Here is a 21,516-nt window from a genome sequence, read left to right on the forward strand (position 1 = left end):
AATTAGATTATAAATAGAATACAAAGCATAATGTAGCAAACAAATGAGAAAGATTTGGGAAAAGAAACAGAAGCTTACTAAACAATTAATAATCTCTTAAAATTTAGCAATATTTTCAATATTTTCAAGTACGCTGGCTGGCCTTTCCGTCATTTATGTAATTTTTCTTTACGAGTGCTTTAAGAAGGAATATATATAATTGTTGTTTATTCCAAATAATTATACAGATTAAAACATCGTTTCTTGAAAAAAAAAAATAAGTGGACAATGTGGTTGTAGATTTTCCCCAGGAGAAAGGACGGGTAAAATTCTTAAAGAAACTCAAAAGCATGAGAGCAAAACGACCGGGCTTGTCATTTTGCGTTATTCTCAATTAGAATTATTGAACAATTTCATGCCCATGTTAATGCCCTAGAACTTAGGAACTATGAAACAAAGCCTTCATAATAGGTACGAGTACATCATTCTAATAGGGTGAAATGACCTTTATTTCATTCTTATTAATATTATGACCAAATCTACAACATGGTATCACATTTTTGGTAGATTAAAATATGAGTTATTGAAGGGAGCTTAAATCGTTTGCGTTTGTTTCACTTTTATTCTTAATAACGTCGTTGTTTTTCTGACTTCCCTACATCTCTTTCCATGATTTAAGGAACCGAATTACGAACTAATCGAAAAATCTGGTTTTAGTTTCAAAATAATAAGAAATACGATCTACAATATTAACCCTCGTCATAAGACCTTTGCGTTGGAAGAATGTTTGCTTATTTATCACTCATGAAAACTCTTCGTTATTTCACCGTAAATAATAATGCGATGACAGGGAGGGGAGGGGGGGGGGGGGGGTGAATCGGTCCGCACATAATAGTCCTGGCCCCGGTACTGGGCTACATAATCATTATAGGGGCACGGGGTTTGACCACTCGTATATATATTTTTTTGTTTAAGAAGTGAAAACGAGAGAGAAAAAATGAGCAAACAGAGGAAGAAAAGAGTCTTGGGACATCATAGGTAGTGGAAATAAACATTACCGCTGTAATTCAATTGAGAAACACAATTTGGTAGTCGTACACCACCCCCACAATAAAATACCCCGCCACTGCCCCTGATATTCCCCATGTTAATAAAATTCAGAGGCGGTTATGCCTGTTGACAAAAAGTATAAATATGACCTGAAGCTAGCTGTCGATCCATTTTGTCACCGATCTATCTGAAGTGGATGCAGCTTATATCAGAGAAGACACGATGAAATATCCAGTCTTTTTCGATCCCTTTCGAGGAGGAGGCCTTGTGAGGGCAATTATGATATGTATCTTTGTTGAAATATCGGTAAGCAGATAGGCCTACGTTTTTCATAATATTTTAACATGTTTAATCGATTTCTAAAGTTTGTTCTTTTTATGGGGCTACACTGTAAATTTCAAATAAAAAGTATATGAGGGAAGTGATCTACATCAGATAACCATCGGCCTAGCTGGCATAAGCAGACAATAAAGTGATCAAGTTTTATATTATGCAATTAGAGTATTTTTGCAATCACTACGCAGGCACTTTTTGAATCGCATCAATTCCTTTGAAATTGCAAATCAAATCATAATGGACAGCTGAGAGGTTATTGTAGAAAGTTGGTGGCCTGGACCGGGACAGCAGATCACCCGAATTAAGGAAAGTTCGGACCGAACGAAAAATTGCATATACATGTATGTCGTTTGTCCAGAGTCCAGGGGGCGTTTCATGAAAGGACTTGTCGGACGTTTTATCCGACAAGTCCCATTTTATCCGGCAGTTACCATAGTAACAGTACCTCTCAGCCAATCAACATCAGAGAAAGATGTCAGATCCGACAATTTGTCGGATGAAAATGTTGATGAAACACTCCCCAGGACGACACTGCTATTTCATTCACCGATTTTCGACAAAGACTTTTTTGTCATGAAGGGCTATTGACAATAGATTCTCTACGTTCCAGAAAGCATCTGCATAGTGATTGTGAAAATTAAAATCTTGATTTGTAGTTACACAATTTGCACAGTTGACGGTTGAGGAAATCCATAGGGTGATTTGTCATATTTTGTAACATATCATAACTACTATCATTACTTTGGCAAATGCGTGTTTCTTGTGGGTGTTTTTTTAAAGAGAGATAGAGTAAGGGGGGGGGGGGGCGAGAGATTGTGCTTAATCATATTTAGACAAGATAATGGATGGTAACAGTTGACAAGTTGGGGTTGGTGTTAGGTCAATTTTTAAATGAGCATTGCACCACACATAAAACGAACTTGGTCCTAAAATGTCACTCACTAGGTGCTGAGCTGCAATATTGTTATCTGGATCGATTTTGTGTAAAATGGAGCTAGGAAACGCAATCCAAATTGTGTTTCCAAACAACAACACCAACACCGAACATGAAACGACATAATGTCCATAACTCATCTAATTGATTAGATTTGTAGAAAGACTTCAGATGTAAATTTGACACTATTCACAGTCAGTAAACCAGATTTCATTTAATTAATATTAGTTTGCTGCAACATTTCTGCAACATAAGGAATAATCGGCTGGTTTACAAAATAAGAAGCGAGAGCTGAATGTTTGATGATATATTACATATATTTGTAATTCTTATATGGTGTAATTCAGATTATTTTGTATGTTTTTATATATACAATCAGAAAACCGTTAATGGGTTAGCAGTTTTTTTTCTTAGCACAATGTTGTTGTTGTTTTAGCTTATACGGCGCGTGTCATTCAGTAGTGAATATTTGCGCCAAATTTTGATGGTGTGTGTGCTCTAATCCAGACCATTGTCATCTAAAATATAATCTAAATTGCAGAGATTTAAATAAATTCATGTATACTGTAATGAGGAACAATGGAAGTCTGCTTTTAGTTTTAATCCTAAATATTTAAATTTAAATCTCAATGGATTTGAACTTATTTTTTTTAGATTTGAAAATGAATCTTTTAATGGCTTTTCGATCCTAAAGATTCAGTTTGTTTTTAAATCTCGATGGTTTGAATTTGAATTATTTGAGATTTATAAAAGAATATTTAGGATTAAAGACTAAAGCTAAATCCAGAATTCGATGGGTCCCTAACACTACAGTCCACCTAGATTTATTTCAAATCAATGTAGTTTAGATTGTAACAAAACTGTGGTATTGATACATAAAGGACCACACCAGTCATTTCACTCGGGTGTTAAATCTGTGGTGTTATTTCAACACCAATAGCTATCATCCCAAAACTTTTTTTTTAAAACAAGTCTACACCTAGTTTCAAGAATGCATATAGCATTTTCCATTTATTTGAATACAAGGTAAAACTTGATATATCCCGGCGGCACCTATAAGCCTGTGAGCAATGCATTTAATCGGCAATTTTCTTTTTAACCTGCATTTAAATAAATTAAAATGCTATCTATACTTATTCTTGAAAACTAGGTGTGCACTTGTTTAAAAAAAATGTAGATTTTACACTCTTCGGTGTTGCGTTCAGGGACACTAACTGGTGTCAGTTTTAACACCCCAGTGTTTACAACATCAACAGTCGTGTATACATTGATCATTTCTTGTTTACTCCTTTCAGAACTGCAACCAAACAACACCAGAAGATCTTGTGTCCTACAACGAGACGATGTTTGGTGACGTCTATAACTCATCTCATACATGCCAGTGCGAGATCACTTTCCCGCCATTTGTCACTTGCCAGAGCTACGTAGAAACGGGATACCCTGAGAGACTTGATGCGGCGGAGCGGGAGGTAAGGGGGGGGGGGGGCTAGGAGAGCTGGGGGTGCCATCCCCAATGAATTTATATAGTGAAAAAAGGGAAAGAGAGCACTGCAAAAAAAAAAAAAAAACACGGGTAATGATTTAACATCATCCAAGTATCTATATCAGAAAACACCATGGAAGTGTTGAAAACACCAGTTAAGAATCAAACCGATATTGGTTCAACACTGATAAATGTTGTCTAAATGCTTATCTGGTGTAAGCCTGAAGCCGAAGTGGTGTAGTTTCAACATCTCTCCAATGTTTTCCTATAAAGTTACCGAGCTGGTGTTAAATTAACACCGGTATTTTTGCAGTGAGGAGAGAAAACATGATGGCGAAAAGGGAACTAAGAAATAAGGAAGTTCAGAGAGCATTAAAAGGAGATTAATTGACGTCATCTTGCTCCCCCAACGCCTGCGGTAAGATGTGACGAAAACTGGTTCACAAGGCCCTGTGAACAATTTGTTAGTGGGGGTGCCGACCTGGGCTGAAATCTCTCCTCAAAGTTGAGGGGTGGGCACACAGTTCGTTATATATATATATTCAATTGATGCAAGCGCGAAGCGCAAGCGGAAACAAAATTGATATTTCAGAACTAAAAACATGGCATTCTAAGCGCTTTTTTTTTAATCATGAACAGAATAGGTATATAACTATACGATTGATGCGAGCGAGAAGCGCGAGTGGAAACAAAATTGAGATTTCAGACCTAAAAACGGGACGCTATTCATGTTTTGTAAGCACTATTTAAGCACTATTTCAAGCACTGTGTAGGAAAAATCTGAAGTTGGGGGGGGGGGGGCTCCAACAAAACATCGTTCATTTTCATTACATTTCTGTCATTCGATTTCCAGGGGGTGCTGCCTAGGGAAAAAACACACGCAGCACCTCAGCACCCGCTTCCCAGGGTCATGCTGGTCTTTTAAACGAGATCACCATGTTAAAGAGACATACCTTGTCTTCTCGTGTCTTAGTTATAAGATGTTAAAGAAACTTGCATTAACAGTGATTAACTGGAAAGTAAGAAAAAAAAAAAACCCACACATTAGTGTGATTCAGGAAAGTAACAGAAATTGCTTAAAATATCGCGTTTTCAGGTCGGAATATATAATTATATATTAGATTTAATTCGGTAAATGACCTAATAATTGTGCTATAAGGATCAAACTGGTTGATAGCGAAGTACCACCAATCTTTTCCAACTTTATTCATTACCTTTCTTCAGATCGCCCGACTAGGTCGTCTTCTTGAAGATTTCAACCAGACGGTCATCAATCTCCATATCGACCTCGAGATCACAGGATCTCAGCTCAATGTGACATTGACGACATTGCAGGGTGTTCTTGCTGGTACGGTGATCGTCACCGTGGCCGAACTCGAGCTCGTCAAGAAAGAACTTGATGAGATGTCCATCCTGCTTGACAAGTGAGTATGCTTTTCCTTTCAAACAGCGATGGAATTTATAATTATAGAGTAATTTTAGTAACGGGGGGGGGGGGGGGCAAAGCCATACGGGCCTAGCAACCTCCCTCCCTCCCCCCGCCCCGCTCAAAATCAGAGGGAGGAAGAGGAGGAAAAAGAAGAAGAGGGGAAAGGAAGAGAACAAAGAGAGAGGAAGAGGGGAAAGAAAGAGAAGAAAAGAGAGAGAGAGGAAGAGGGGGAAAAGAGAAAAAAAAGAGAGAGGAAGGAGAGAAAAGAAAAAAAAAAAGACAGGAAGGGGGGGGGGAGGAAGAGAAAAAAGAGAGGGGGAAAGAGGTGAAAAGACGAGACCGAAAAACAAAGAGGAAAGGGGGGAGGGTGAAAAAGAGGGGGAAAAGAGAGAGAGGAAGAGGGGAGAAAGAGAAGAATAAAAAAAGAAAGAAGGGGAAAGAAAAGAAGAAAAAGAGTGAGGAAAAGGGGAAAAGGAAGAGATGAAAAAAAGAAAGAGGAGAAGGGGGAAAGAAGAGAAGAAAAGAGAAAGAAGAGGGGAAAGTAAGAAAAGAAATAAAAGAGAGAGAAGTGGGAAAATGGAGAGAAGGAAAAAGGGGGAAGGAGAAAAAGGAAGGAGAAAAAGAAGGGGAAAGAGGAGAGAGAGAGAAAAAAAAGGAAAATGAGAGAGGAAAAGAGAAAGAGGGCGGAAGCGCCCATTTGTGATGTTTGTTCGAACTCTGGAGCGCCAAATTGATGTTCAAACTAGGGGGGGGGGGGGGCGAATCGATGTCCGGACCAGGGGGCACCCAATTGATGTTCAAACTAGGGGGCCAAATTGATGTTTGAACTAGGGGAGGGGGGGGGGGCGAATTGATGTTCAAACTAGGGGGGGGGGCGCCGAATCGATGTTCGAAATAGAGGGGCGCCAAATTGATGTTCAAACTAGGGGGCGCAAAATTGATGTTGTAAATAGGGGCGCCAAATTTATGTTTAAACTAGGGGGCGCCGAATTGATGTTCGATCTAGGGGGCTCAAAATTGATGTTTGAACTATTGGGGGCGCCAAATTGATATTCGAACTAGGGGACACCGAATTGATGTTTGAACGAGGGGAGCATCAATTTGATTCATGTTTTTAAGGGGGAAGGCATAGTCATATTTCACATGGGGGCGCCAAATTGACCTTAAACTAAGGGGGGGGGGCGCCATCCAAATTTATGTTTGACCGGGGACGAAACATTGCTTGCATTGCCTGTTTATATAGTTCTTTCGAATTGACGGTCTCCCTGCTGAATTTTATGTGACGTTTTGGCCTGATATCTGTGATATGCTGAATTTTATGTGACGTTTTGGCCTGATATCTGTGATATGCTTTTATATTTTTTTAGTTTTTCTTTGCACAATGGAGTGATGTCCATGTCCAAAAGAAATAGTGTTATTAGTCTTGTATGGTTCCTGATGACTTAATTTTGTTTTCTATTCATGATTGGGTGTGAAATGATTTGTCTATTGATATACATAAGGTACAGAGAAAACCATTTTCAATTTTCTGAGAAAATGACATTTCATTGACTTTTTACCATTCGCTATGTAGGTATGCTGCTCGCATATGACGTCACAAATCAAATAATTGAAATTCTAATAACTTTTTAATTATTTGATGAATTTTTCTCAAACCTTCGGCAATATTTTTTATTATTTTTTCTGCTATTTTTACAATAAACTTTTTGTCAGGGTGAACTTCCCCTTTAACTGCTGGCAAATGAGGAATCTTTCTTTGATTAGCCTATAATTTGTGATATCAAGTCTCTTATTTTGCCTCAACTTTTATACCTCTTTTCTGTTCTTGGTACCCAAGTTCCTTCTAAATTTTACAAGGACTTGAATAAAATGTTTTTAGATTAATTTGGAAAGGAGGCAAGAACAGGGTTAAAAGAAAACTGATGTGCAATGATTATAGCCAATGTTGGCCTTCGAATGGTAGACCCCTATGCATTTGTCCTAAAAAGATGTATTTGCTCAAAAGATGTATTGGGTGCAATATCTTCTTGATTACAGATATACTTCGACATGGAAATATATTGAATTGTCCTTTTTGGAATCTTTTCATCAAGATTCAAATATTCTTTGGAAAGCATTATGCCCCTGAATGTGTTTTAAGATCTCTGAGATGTACACAACTCGCTGATTCTTTACGCACCTGGTATATACACTGTTGGTCATAAAGGTGGAATATTTTTTTTCACCAAATTTTCACTGCGTAATTATTACAACATGATCTGAATATGGCATTTATGGTGCATGATAACCACTTTACTTTATTATTCTGCCTTTTACACACATTTGACAGTGATATTTTACAAGTTTATGTCCTAAGCGATGGATGTCGTGAGCTTAGAACAACAATGGCGACAATATACAGTAAATTAAAGGATCATGAGATATTTATTTTCAATCTCTCTCAGTTTTCCAGATGACTTCTTTTTTGTGATTTCATGGACAAATTAGCATTAAACCTGAGTCATTGTTCTTACTCAGTCACTAGTATCGGGTATGTCCACCCCTGGTACGAACCAGCGCATGCAGACGTCGTGGCATGCTGTCCACTAGCTTGCTGATGACGTCAACAGGCACAGCGTCCCATTCATCCCTCAGAGCATCTGCCAACTCCTGCAGATTTTGAGGAATGACCTCTCTGTCGTTGATTGCTCGGCCTAGGGCATCCCATGCATGCTCTATGGGGTTCATATCCGGCGAACAAGCTGGCCATGGCAATTGTACGACGCCCTCTGCCTCCAGGAATTCCCTTACTGCAGCGGCCCTGTGCGGTCTAGCGTTGTCATCCTGCAGTCGGAAATTGTGCCCATACACTCGTCTTGCATATGGAAGACAGTGGAACTCCAAGATATCCCTGTAGGCGGCGGCGTTGACGTTTCCGTCCGGAACCACCAGTGGCGTTTTCCCTCCATAATGGATGCCGGCCCATATCATCACTGAGCCGCCTCCGCCTTGAGTCGTCTCGTGGATACATTCATCGCGAAGGTTTTCCCCGGCTAATCGACGAACTCGTTGTCTCCCATCCTTTCGGTCAAGGATGAACCGGCTCTCGTCCGTGAAGACCACATGATGCCAATGTCCTGGATGAAGCCTTCTGTGCTCCCTAGCCCAAAGAAGACGAGCTACTCTGTGGCGAACAGACAGGCGTGGACATTTGGTCAACCGTCGTGCTCGGTAACCATGTTGGAGCAATCTGCGATTAACGGATGATCGGGAAACGTTGATCCCATGATATCTCCTCCACAAGCGACGAAGACGGCTCGTGGGCAATATCCGGTTTCTGCGGCTGAAATTCAACAGTTGGCGATCATCTCTTCTTGTGGTCAATCTGGGACGTCCTGGAGATTTCCGTGGCCGCACATTCCCCGCCTCACGTTGACGTTTCAGGATCTGAGAGACTGCACTCTGTGATATCCCTAGGACTTCTGCGATATCAGTCTGCTTGTAGCCCTCCTGTCGCAGTGCTACCACTCTCTCGCGTGTTGCTGTTGCCGTTGGACCAGGCATAGTCCAGGGAACGTCTCGACCGATTTTTATTTCAAACCGTACAAGGAACTCGAAAAAATGCAACCTTCTTATACACAGTGCTAAATCAGGGAAAGGGACAGAATATCATATGCATAGGCTTTTTTAGTCTACAACAAAATAATTTATTACGTAATCCAAATTTCTCATGTTATAATGTCACCTGTGTAATGGGGAAACATTATGTAATCACTCAATTACCATTTTGTCTACGCGTAGCCTTTCAAATACCAACAAAAACTGTCGATTTTTATTCAAAAATATTTTATTCCACCTTTATGACCAACAGTGTATATATATCGAGAACAAGCCACTTTTAATATATTTGATTGTAGTTTTTCTGACTTAGGTGCATGTCAGTCATTATGGTTTAACATATTGATTTGTTCCAAATCCAAACAATATTTTTATTATGGTGCATGGTATGATTAAAATGTTCACACGATATCAGATTTGCTTAATCAACCCCTCCCTGGCCATAAATTGTTTGAAGAATCAATCTTGGATTTTAGTATACCCCGTTCTGACAGAAGAAAATTTAATTTTCTAATCCAGAATATCCCTAAAGACTGGCTTATTCCCACTCTTCAAAATGCTGGTGTCTATAATAGTGATGATGTTCATCATATGTTCATTCTCAAATTGATACCCAGCTACGCTTATAATATCTTGAGTGGCAAATTTAGCCCTGACGCACATTAGGAATATTGGAGTAGAAATCTTACCCATTCCTGACAATATTTCATGGGAGAAAATACATTGCAATTACTTCAAATGTTCGATAGACACTAAAATTCGTTCTTTTTATTTCAAAGTTTTTCACAAATGCATTGCTTTTAATGATTTTCTTTTTAAGATTAAAAGAAAAGATTTCCCTTTGTGTGAATTTTGCAACAAATTCCCTGAAACATCGCTTCATATATTTTGTGATTTTTATTATTGAAGTACTTCATTTACATTTGTAAATTAAGGAAAGTTGATCCAAACTTTGAAGCATTTAGATCTTTTCTTCAGAAGCAAAACGAAGTTGAATATTGTGTGGCCAAAAAAGACACAAACTCGCGGCTCATTTTAAGAAATGGAAGTTTGAATTATAAATGATCTGCACAATAGAACCCAGTGCTCTCCCCTCCATCTCCACTCCTTTTGTAAAAAGCGCTTAGAGACATGCAACTTTGCTTATGTATTTTGCGCTATACAAAAACGTTTCATTATTAGGTGGTCTGTCTATGACAGAACACCTCTTAATTTCGTCAGAATTTTCTTTATTTTTATTCTTTATTTTTAATGGCTATTATTTGTCGCCAAGATATCTCGAATTTGACTGTGTCGATTTAATTGAATTTCAAGGCATCTATAGGGTCTGTCATGGAAACGCCAAAATAAGCTTTTCAAGGTCATCAAGTCATGATGACGTCATCTAGACGCCATTTTGTAAAATCACATTATCAATCATATCTCCATTATCAAATTTACATGACATTAACTTCAGAATAAGGGTCATCAGGTCATGTCATCAAAGGTCACCTGGAGGTCACGACGCGCGCGTCAAAATTTCAAAATGCTCAAAATCACTTTTTGACCAAAACAGAGTACGTTTTAGGTCATTTTAAGCATTTCAAAAAATTGCGTGCGCAAACGTATGCGCGCGCGTTTCCGCGCGTAACGCCTTAACGCAACTCAGAAACACAAAAATAAATACCATTGCATTGATAATATAATTTTGAGCAATTTGATACCTTGATCAATCTTCTACGACCATTAATAAGGAAATTAACACCCGTTAAAGTTTGCAGCACGTGTGCGCGCGAGCTCTCACTATAGGCCATAATTATATGGGCAAAAACATGCCTATAGAAAATCCGCTGTAGCTCTTCAGAACGCATGGGGACCCCCAATTTTTTTTTCATATTTTGATAGAGTATGAATTAGAGAATTTCATGTCTCATTTGATCCTTAATTATAAGTCAAAATATCCATTTTGCGTATTATGACGTCATTATAATTATGCAAATCTGGCTCTAACTCCGTGAATATTGGTCAATTTTCACCCAATTTTTGATATGTTGTAGCTTAGGTCTTACTCTTTCTGAATTATTGCCTTTATTTTTCATTTTGATAAACAGATCATCCTCAAAAATTGCAAATAATAAAGGCATGTCATTTTTACTCATTTTGCGTGTAATCTCTATGGGACATGACTTTTTCTCAAAACTAGATTCTACATTCTTATATTTCGTAAGCCATATCTCCAATTTTTGTTGCCAGTTATCCCTGAGCTTTTAGTATGTTGTAGCTGAGATTCTAAGCTTTCGGTTGTATTTCCTTCATGTTCCGATCAGATGCCGGGATCATGCCCGTATTTCACATGCAAGATTGGATTTGAGATTCTCGTGTTTTGCTTACGTGTAAAGTGGTCTATGGGAAATATTCTAGCTCAATCGGTTAGGCGTCAGACTGTTTCTCATTCCATCATGCGGGCAGGGGTTCGAGTCCGCGGGTGAACATGATTTTTTTTTTTTTTTTTTTATTATTTTTTTTTTTAGCTATCTTGCCCACGATCAATTATAAGAATTCTAACAAATAATAGCTAAAATATTGCAAAATAAAACAGATTATAATTACTTTTTTTTAAATATTATATCTATTTATCTGTCTGTCTATCTACCTACATGACATATCTATCTCTCTGTCTAATATATATCTATCTGTTTGAATATTTCCCTCTCTCTCTATCTATCCATATGTCTGTCTGTCTATCTACCTACATTGTATATCTATCTGTCTGTCTATCTATCTTTCTCTCTCTCTCTCTCTCTCTGTCTAATATATATGTATCTATCTGTTTAGATATGTCTATCTATCTATCCATCTATCTGCCTGTCTCTATCTATCTATCTATCTATCTATCTATCTATCTATCTATCTGTCTATCTTTCTGTCTGTCTCTCTATCTATCTATCTATCTATCTATCTATATGTCTGTCTCTCTATTTATCTATATGTATGTCTCTCTATATGTCTGTCTCTCTATTTATCTATATGTCTGTCTCTCTATCTATCTCTGTCTCTCTATCAATCTATATGTCTGTCTCTGTATCTATCTATATGTCTATCTATCTATCTTTCTATCTATCTATCTATCTATCTATCTATCTATCTATCTATCTATCTATCTATCTATCTATCTATCTATCTATCTATCTATCTATCTATCTATATGTCTGTCTGTCTCTCTATCTATATATATGTCTGTCTATCTATCTGTCTGTCTCTCTTTCTATCTATATGTTTATATATGTTTTATTAATATAACCACCTATCATCTCTCTATCTATCTATCTATCTATCTATCTATATATCTATCAATCTATCTATAAGTCTGTCTCTCTATCTATCTATATGTCTGTCTCTCTATCTATATGTCTGTCTCTCTATCTATCTATATGTCTATGTTTTATTAATATAACCACCTATAATTTATCTCTCCATCCATCACTCCATCCATCTATATATATAATTATCTTTCTTATATGTATCTGTTTGATTATGTAAATCTGTTTGTCTATCTATTTTTCAATCTAACATCTGTTTAAATATTTTTTTCCTGTTTATCTATCTATACGACAGACCACCTAATTCGTCCGCATGACGAATTAAAATCTAGTTATTATTATTGTTATTATTTATATATATATATATATATATATATATATATATATATATATATATATATATATATATTCCTCTAAATTATACATTTGAAACTTAATATGGATCATCATTAGATATTTGTGGCTGAAAATAACATGCTGGAAATGGAAAGGTCCGCTGTGAAGCTGTGCTTGTAAATCGTGGACCCCTCAAAACAAATTATTCATTAATATTCAATTACATAATTGGAATAATGATAGTGGCCAAAAGAGGGGAAGAAAAGTAAAATAAACAACAAAATGCATGAAATGAGTAATGTACGAAGAATAACGAGGAGAGACGATGAGGAGAACATATCTGCATGTGGACTAAAATAAGAAAATGTTTCACAGGTGTGTATAACATGTATAACGAGTATAAAGTTTATGCTTGCATGGTTGAGAATTGGTGACGAGTTATACCAACAATAATAACAATGACCACGATGACAGTAATAATAGCCATAATAATAATGTTGATGATATGATCATCACAATAAGAATAATAATCATGATACTTATAACAAAAATAATAATGATAATAGTGATAATGTTGACAATAAAAGAAAGTACAACAAGGAGAGCTAGGTTTTCTACGTAGCCAATAAAATGTCTTTAAATTTTCTTTTGAAGACTGCGAGTGAAGGGGAGTTTTTCAAATCTATGCGCATTGCAAAGTATTTCAAAATTTAGGACCTTCAAAATGAATGTATTTTGTGCTGAAAGTGTTAAAAGGTAAATGAAATTCTTCAAACTGTCAAGTGGGATATTTATGAATCGTATGATTCTTTATAAACATGTCACGAAAAACTAAGGGAAGGGCACCAGAATTGCATTTATACATAAATTCTCCAAGATGAAACAAGTAGAGATCGTTTACTTTGAGCATATTATGTTCATGGAAAAGTGGATCCGAGTGGGCACGAAGCGGAGCATTTCAGATTATACGAATTACTTTTTTGTAACAATATATTTTTTTCTAACAGAGTTTGATGAGTGTTTCCCCAAAGCAAAAGTCCAGTTTAGGTAGGGTAAAACAAGCGAATAATAAAGAATAAACAAAGATGGTTGTGGAAGATGGAATTTTAGTCTGTTAATGATACCAATATTTCAAGAGATTGTTTTGCAAATATTTTTGATAGGTAATTTCCAGGAGAGCTTGCTATCAACCAAAACACCTAAAAATTTTGTATGAGAAACCTGCTTAAGTGGGGGTATTGGTTCTTATCCATTCTTTCCTTTTTACATCAATTTGAATGGGGGATTTAAAAAGTTGAATTGCATTGTTAAATCGGAGAAAAGGGGACATTAATCCCAATTCAGATGGGTCATTATTTTGTAATTTTATAGATGAATTTTCAGAACCGGGATAAGACATTTCTTTATTGGTAAAATGTCTTGAGTGGGATTTGTTGGCGTTAACTTTATAATTGTTCCATAATTATTTACTCTAACCTCTGAAAAATAACTTGGTTATTTCTTATTAATGTGTAATGAATGACAATTTATTTTTTCTGAAACATGACCGAGTAAAACTTTCAAATTTGTGTTTGTATTTTGAAGAATCGAGCTTGTAGCATCCGAGGTTCCTGAGGTCCAGCTTCTTCGAGTAGAGGTTCGTAAAATAATCGATATTCCTTAAAAGACAGAGGCCTGTCATTCTTAAAATGTACATGTAGGTAGTCATTTGCCTAGTATATTGATATTTCATGATACACTCTGAAAACATGATGCAAATTGTTACATCATCATGTTAAAGTTTGGTATATCAAGATGGAATATTTTTTATTAACGTTGGGCAAACCTTCATAGTTGGGAGTTTTCGCAACAGCGACGCAACATTTTTTTTTTGGGAAATTAGAGAATATATTGTCAAATTCCACAATGAAGTATGTGTCGAAGGACGGTGAATCGACACAACAGTTTCGTCCGTGACGTCAGGCTCTGAAACGTCGGGCACCGACCCTCGACAAAGACTTCATGGACCTGCATTATCATTTTCTATTTCTTTATTGTTTTCTGGGTCATGGAACTGTTGAGGGTGAGGTGCCCCAAGCCCCCCACATACGCAAAAGGCTGGAGCAGGAGTCACTAACATTCCATTCCTGATTACAATGTATGTTTCATAATAAAATTCCATAGCAAATCAAACTATGAATCTAAACTTGTTACTTCGGATGGATTGTGAATAACGAAAAAAAGGGAAGCATCTGAACGCCGTCCCGCCCCTCTCTTATACATTTAGCAGTTGCAAATTTATGAAAAGGATCCTGGAGATAATAAAGGGGGAGGGGGAAGCGCGACAAACTGTTCCTGTTTCAAATTGATCATCATGTTCATAGTTGAATGTAAATCTACGGAGGTCTTATTTTGGTTATCGGTCTTCATAATATTTACAAATTTGAATAGCTTTTGCGGACAATTTTATTGATCTTTATTTCCATTTCAGCTGATTAACTTTACACTACTCATTAGAGACCTGGAGGTAACAGGCCCCACTGAGGTCCACCATCTGCAATCGAAGATTGACGATCTGAAGGCGAAGTTAGCCGAATGTGAACGGTCTTATTCGACAAAGAGCGAAGATGACAGCCTCTTCCAACCATGGAGTGATTTTCCATCTCAAGGTAGGGGTTTAGGGAAATGTAGTATAGGGTAAAGTCTAAATCGACGCCATCCCAGATCACCTTTTTGGCAAAGTTTGTAAAACTACTATATCTACCATAATAATTGTCGAAGGTGAAGATATACAACTATGTAGAAGAAGGGCAGTGCGCCGTTTGCATTTGGTCTGGGGCCATCGTATGGTAACCGTAAACTGATCATACCATTATATTCACGTAATCACCCTTGGATCACGAACAATGATCGTATGATTATCGTACGGATTCTTGATCCCCGAAGCATCTACGATGTTGTTAAGCGTGAGGTGTTACAAATTTTCTAAATCGTATAACCCTAAACCACATAGTGCGATCAGCATATGATCATCGTACGAAGTACGTGTATGGTACGACCTCTGTACGATTTCCAGTAATATGCTACTTGAGCCGGGCAGAAGCCGCATAAATTCCTTATAATTTTTCTATCAACCCGACTTGTTTTTATATAGATAGTTGCGGTGACATCATTCACATATCCGAACCATTCACTGTCAGAGGCTTAGGTAACAGAGTAGGGGCGTGGTTTCGAGACCCAATCCGGGACTATATGAAGGTATATTACGTACCATTCCACAATCCAAGGTGGGTATATGGCTATGATATTCCACTATAAGGCATGGAAACAGATATATCATGTTTATTTTACACTCCTAGTAATCTGAATGGCAGTACTAGTACATGATCCCTATCAAATTTACCCCTACGTGGAGAGTTGAAAAAAAGAAAAAGAAAAGAAAAAGAAGATTGGGGTAGGGGCGAGAGACAGAGAGGGGGGGGGGGGTGATCGAGCGAATGAGAGAGAGCGAGGAGAGAGAGAGAAAATGGGTAGGAGTGTTGTCCATCGGTCAGCAGCAAGGTCAGTAGTCAAGACATGAGGTAAACAAATATGAAATCAAATTACTTTCTACACTATAAACTTTTCCTTAATTCCTCTTCCATCTCGACCAGATCGACTTTCCAGGTTGACCGCTTTGCTCACATAACCGATTTCCGTGACGGTACGGAATATGAGAGCCGGTACATGCTCCCGAGCAACCTTCCAGCCCAAGGACCAGGGATGGTTGCTTTCAATGGATCCCTCTACTACCATGCACTCGAGACCAGGCAAATCGTGAGGTATGACTAATACGGCAGCTTGGAAGTGCCATGTCGACTTAATATCCTTATTATGTCGACATGGTGAGATACTTCATTGCTTGAAACAAGCTATATTTCGCCGTATGTTGGCTTAATTAATAGCCTTATTGTATCGACATGCGAGTCATTTTGCCAAGTCTGCTTATAAACAGTAACATGTCGACATGACGGAAAACGTTATTCTTCCAAGTCGACCTAATGCTACCTGTAGACATATGGCGAGATACGCCATATTGTTATGTCGACTTAATATTATGTTTTGTATGGCGAGATCCGGGGGGGGGGGGGCAACATGCGTACATTTTTTTTGCACGGTTCGTAGTAATAGGCCAAACCATTATCACACCACTTCCGCCTTTAAGCATGCAAGACCGAGTCCACTTTGGTGTTACACATACCAATTACTGGACTGAGCTGGACTCAGTTCGAGCCTTCGTCAGTCCGTTGTTACACATACCTTGAGCCGCATAAGCGGTCGGCCTCAGACCGCTTTCGATGCAAATGTACCAGGGATTGTAATAACCTCTGTCAATATATTCGCCACCGTTCACAATGCAAATTAAAATTAAATTAAATTCACTACGGTGACACCAAAACCTAGAAAATAACAAATGTGATCATTGCAGTTATAATCATGCCATGGCATTTGGGCATATCACTGATTCGAATCCACGTAACCTATGTCATATAACTGTTTAATTGAAAACCAGATATGATTTCGAAAATGACACGGTTGTCAACACCAACGTAATATCCGACGCGGTCATCAATAACCGTGGTTCATACATGGTCCAGAGTTATAGCGACATCGATTTCGCCGTCGACGAGAGCGGGTTGTGGGCAATCTACGTTTCCGAGTCGGATAAAAGTAAGTAACCCCTGTCAGTCATTAAATTTTAACTAACAAGTAACACATATCATGAGAAGGCCGTGAAAACATTCTATACTTTTTTAAAAAATAAACTGGATTCCAAATGAAACAGATCAATCTTTTACAAGGGCACTGCAAAAAAAAATCCGCTCATTGAATTTTTTTTCACAGGCCTGCTTCAATAGTCTGTATTAAGCACATGTCAATAAAACTGGTTTAATCACATAGAGACTCTAGCCCATCATCTCAATTGGTTTCTGAATCAAAAAGTCACAAAATGGCAAAATAAAGACCAATGAAAATGAGATGAAAACAAACTTTCCAGTTTATTACACATGTCCTTCACAGGTATGTTTACATGATTGACCCAATTTCAAAGGAGGTACAGGAAGTTAACATCAAAACTTTAAATAACAGCAAGCATCACACAGTCACAATGAGATCCCAGGAGGATGTCATGGGAAGTTTTTCGTGAAACTACTTGTCAGAAGTTTTATCGACAAGTCTCACTTTATCCGCCAGTTACCATAGTAACAGTGCCTCTCAGCCTATAAAAATCTAGGAAAGATCTGACAACTTGTCGGACAAAATGTTGAGGAAACACTCCCCTGGTATTAAGCGAAGGATAATCTGAACATATAGTATCTGTGTGTGGCTGTGTGAGATACACACATATACACATATCATATAGCTTCAAATTTTGATTAACATTTTTGTAAATTTTTAATAGCAAAGACAGCGATTAGTCGTCTGGATCCAGAAACACTAAACCTTGTAGAGACGTACATGGCGCCCTTCCGTAAGAGCCGTATGGGAAATTGCTTCATGGTGTGCAGGAAGCTCTACTGCCTCAGCAGCTTCTTCAGCACGGATACCACAGTAAGTTGGACCAATTTGGTCAAATAAATGATCGAATGATTTACGTTTTCAAGTTATATTCAGTTTCGCAAGGGGTTTGTTAACAACCTTGCTGTGATGAAATTCGAAAGAATTGTATATCATATTATATAGAAAGGCGTAGCTTTTGTTGTGCATCGTGTAGCAAATAATTGTGATCATCCTCACTTTTTACCATCTGAATCTTGTGTCACATAATCAATTTAGAAACGTTTTATTATATGATTTGAAGTGTGTACAGAATATAGTTCGATGTAAAATAAAGATGTAAAAGGGGAACGAATTAATTCAAATTCAAATTGCTTTTATGTTTACTACTACCACCTCCCCAAAACCCCATGTAGGTAAGATTTAAAGACGTTACATCAATTTCTGCTCCCGTCGTGCATATGCGCCACTTTGAATGGAATTATTTTTGATGGTGTGATTTTGTCATTAGTTCTAGCATCCCTCATAGCGTACTGGAGGGGGGGGGGGGGCAGGTGAAGAGTGCCTCTTCCCCGACAGATTGTTGATGTGGATTACTATTTTTTCGCTTGTTAGTTTTTGTCTCGCCTGCATACCAGAGCGAGACTATAGGCGCCTCTTTTCCGATGGCGGCGGCACCGTGTCGTCAACATTGAAATCTTAACCGAGTTTTAATTTTTGAAATGCCATCATACCTTAAAATGATATGGACCTAGTTCATGAAACTTGGACATATGAGTATTCAAGTATTACTAAACACCCTACCTGAGTTTCAGATCACACGACCAAGGTCAAATTTCATTTTGGGTCAAAGAACTTAGACCATGTTTGGGGAATCAATATCGAAATCTTAACCAAGGTGAATTTAGATCAAACAGAGACTCTCAAAGGAAATTTAAATGAAGTCGAAATAAATAAACTTCACCAGTTATAAATATTAACATGGAAAGGTCTTTTGAAGAAAACTAATTCGTGTGAAGACAATGATTTGATACTTGAATCTATATTTAATGAACGAGTTAGTCTGTTAGTACAAGAATCATCTGCTTTTAGGAACCTACAGAGAATTTATGATTTCTCTGATTCGTACAATATTCCTACGACATAGGAAGTCCACGTTAAACAGTAGGTTGAGGGAATTTCAATTTAAAATGTTGTATGAGCTTATATACACTACAAATTATTTGTATGCATTTATATTTAATACGAGCAATGCTTGTGCCTTCTGTGATAAAAATGAAGAAACATATGAACAATCATTGTACAAGTGCGAAAAAATTAAGAGATCTATGGAAAAACTGTGGTGTTCTTTTAAACTTAATAAATTGGGAGGGGATTCACACTGGTATAAAGATATCTAATGTAGGGAAGGAACAGTCTGTTGGTTAATCATATAATATACATGATCTTTGTTTAAAGTAGGAATGAAAATAAACCCCTCACCTCAAGAAATAAAAAAGAAATAGAAAATGAACAAGCGGAAAAAAACTAGCAGAAGAGAGGGGCACTTTAGTGCACCATCTCAGAAAATGGGGAATTTTCACCAGTAGAGGTAACGAGGCAGGCACGGATATCATGGATCGATGATAGTACAGGGGACTGTGTACTTCTGAGTGTGTGGGGGGGCTGTGCAGGTGTTGAGGTGGTGTGCGGTGTATGTGGGTGTGTTTGTGTGTGTGGGGGGCTGTGCGGGTGTTGAGGTGGTGTGCGGTGTGTGTGGGTGTGTGGGGGGGGGCTGTGCGGCGTTGGGGGTGGTGTGCGCTGTGTGTGAGGGTGTGTGTACGTGTGTCCGATTGTGCTTTGTTTGTGCTGGTGCTTTAGATGACGGGGGGGGGGGGTGTTTTGAAGACGGATTAAACTTCTCTCAGACCTTCAGTTAAATTATGTTGCATGTTCATTATGTTGAAACATTATCAATTACTTCTTTTTATAATTATGAAAAATGAAAATGTTTTGTTGATTGTACTATAATACATGTTTTATTTTTATTTTGGAGAGAAATAAACATTAACTTAAAAAAGGTTAAGTTTTTGTAATGTTGTCATAACTTCAAAAGTATATGGACCTAGTTCGTAAAACTTATAAATTTAATGAGATAGTGTATCACTAAAGATCCTGCCTGAGTTTGAGGTCACATGATTAAGGTCAAAGGTCACTTAGGGTTGACGAACTTTCGCCATGTAGGGGTTATTTGAGGAATTGTCATAACTTTAAAAGTGTATGGATCTAGTTCATGAAACTTGGACATAAGAACAGTAATGTATCCCTAAATACCCTGTGCGAGTTTCAGGAACATGCCCAAGGTCAAAAGTCATTTAAGGTCAATGAACGCTGGACGTGTTGGGAGTATGTGTTAAATTGGCATCATAACTTAAAAAAGTTTATGGATCTAGCTCATGAAACAAGGAAATCAAGTTTGAATGATTGTTTTGCACATGTCTGAGGTCACATGATTATGGTCAAAGGTCATTTTGGGCCGATGGACACAGTATTTTATCATCACATTAGTGTTTTCTTCTGTGAATATTGATTCATTATCTGTTTTCAAAGGCAGCACTGCTGCTATATCGAATTGCTTAATGCAGGTGAGAGTGTCAGAACCGTTCCACTTGTTTTTGTTAAGATTGTTGGTGTCTGAAACGCTGATGACATGATCTCTGATCTCCATCTTATATTCCTAATAGGTGGAGTCGGTGTATGACACCTCGTTGGACGACTATCGCATCATCAGCGTCCCCCTCGACGTCCGTTTCCAGGATATGACGTCATTGGATTACAACCCACGTGACCAGAAGCTCTACGGATGGGACAATGGCCATCAGGTGGTTTACGATCTCACCTTTGACATACCGGAACAAACCGGTTCACAGTTGCTCCCTGCCAATTCCAGACTTCCTTTTGATCTCCAGTAATCAAAATATAAAATGGCGATGGCTGGCTGGAAAAAAAATCCCAGTCTTCCTGTTATCATAATTGTCATTGGCCCGTTTTCTGAACACTGGTTTAATTCAAACTAAATTTCATTGTAAATTTTATTCTTGAGTTGAACTATTGATAGCTGATTGCAACACTAATTGAATGTTGATCAGGCAGAAACCAAAATAGGCTAGTTGGCTTTTGGCTACTCCTACTCACGTCCCATTTATTATCTTAAGTCGTTTGTTTTATATATATATATATTTTTTATGATTTTCATTTTTTTAGTTTGATGATTATGGAATTGTTTAAATAATTTGATCTCCATGTATACTGTATCTTGTTTGTGTATATTTTGGAGATATGGAAATGAATGAATTTGAATAATGACTAATCTCTATTTGCCAATTCGTCAACACATTTCCTGCTCAAATAAGTGATAACTGTCTAGAGACAATAAATGAAATAATTTTATTCACCATTTAAGTACAGGGAAAGAACAGGCCTACAGTAAACATAACAAGCATACTAATTAAATGACATATTGATTGTTTCCAACTCCCATCATTTTCGCACCGAGCTACTTCGGAATAGGGGCCAT

At 37.6% G+C, this 21,516-nt stretch overlaps 1 protein-coding gene across 1 annotated transcript; it reads left to right on the forward strand.

The window, feature by feature from the left end:
- Positions 1-1,251: 1,251 nt before the first annotated feature.
- LOC129279026 (noelin-like) lies at positions 1,252-21,152 on the forward strand. Its single transcript, XM_064111638.1, has 10 exons — positions 1,252-1,335; positions 3,595-3,768; positions 5,007-5,206; positions 14,028-14,079; positions 14,914-15,091; positions 15,577-15,709; positions 16,076-16,243; positions 16,975-17,132; positions 17,866-18,014; positions 20,684-21,152. The coding sequence occupies exons 1-10, from the start codon at positions 1,252-1,254 to the stop codon at positions 20,909-20,911; spliced, it is 1,524 nt and encodes a 507-aa protein (XP_063967708.1). The 3' UTR covers positions 20,912-21,152.
- The last annotated feature ends 364 nt before the right edge of the window (positions 21,153-21,516 follow it).

Source organism: Lytechinus pictus, chromosome 16 (assembly GCF_037042905.1).
Source record: "Lytechinus pictus isolate F3 Inbred chromosome 16, Lp3.0, whole genome shotgun sequence".
Lineage (NCBI taxonomy): Eukaryota > Metazoa > Echinodermata > Echinoidea > Temnopleuroida > Toxopneustidae > Lytechinus > Lytechinus pictus.

Bases quoted from the DNA above. Each gene is read 5' to 3' on its own strand.
- LOC129279026 (XM_064111638.1), top strand. From the start codon at position 1,252: ATGAAATATCCAGTCTTTTTCGATCCCTTTCGAGGAGGAGGCCTTGTG. The intron at 3,769-5,006 runs GTAAGGGGGGGG...ACCTTTCTTCAG, and splicing joins TTGATGCGGCGGAGCGGGAG to ATCGCCCGACTAGGTCGTCT. The intron at 15,092-15,576 runs GTAGGGGTTTAG...GTTTTTATATAG, and splicing joins GAGTGATTTTCCATCTCAAG to ATAGTTGCGGTGACATCATT.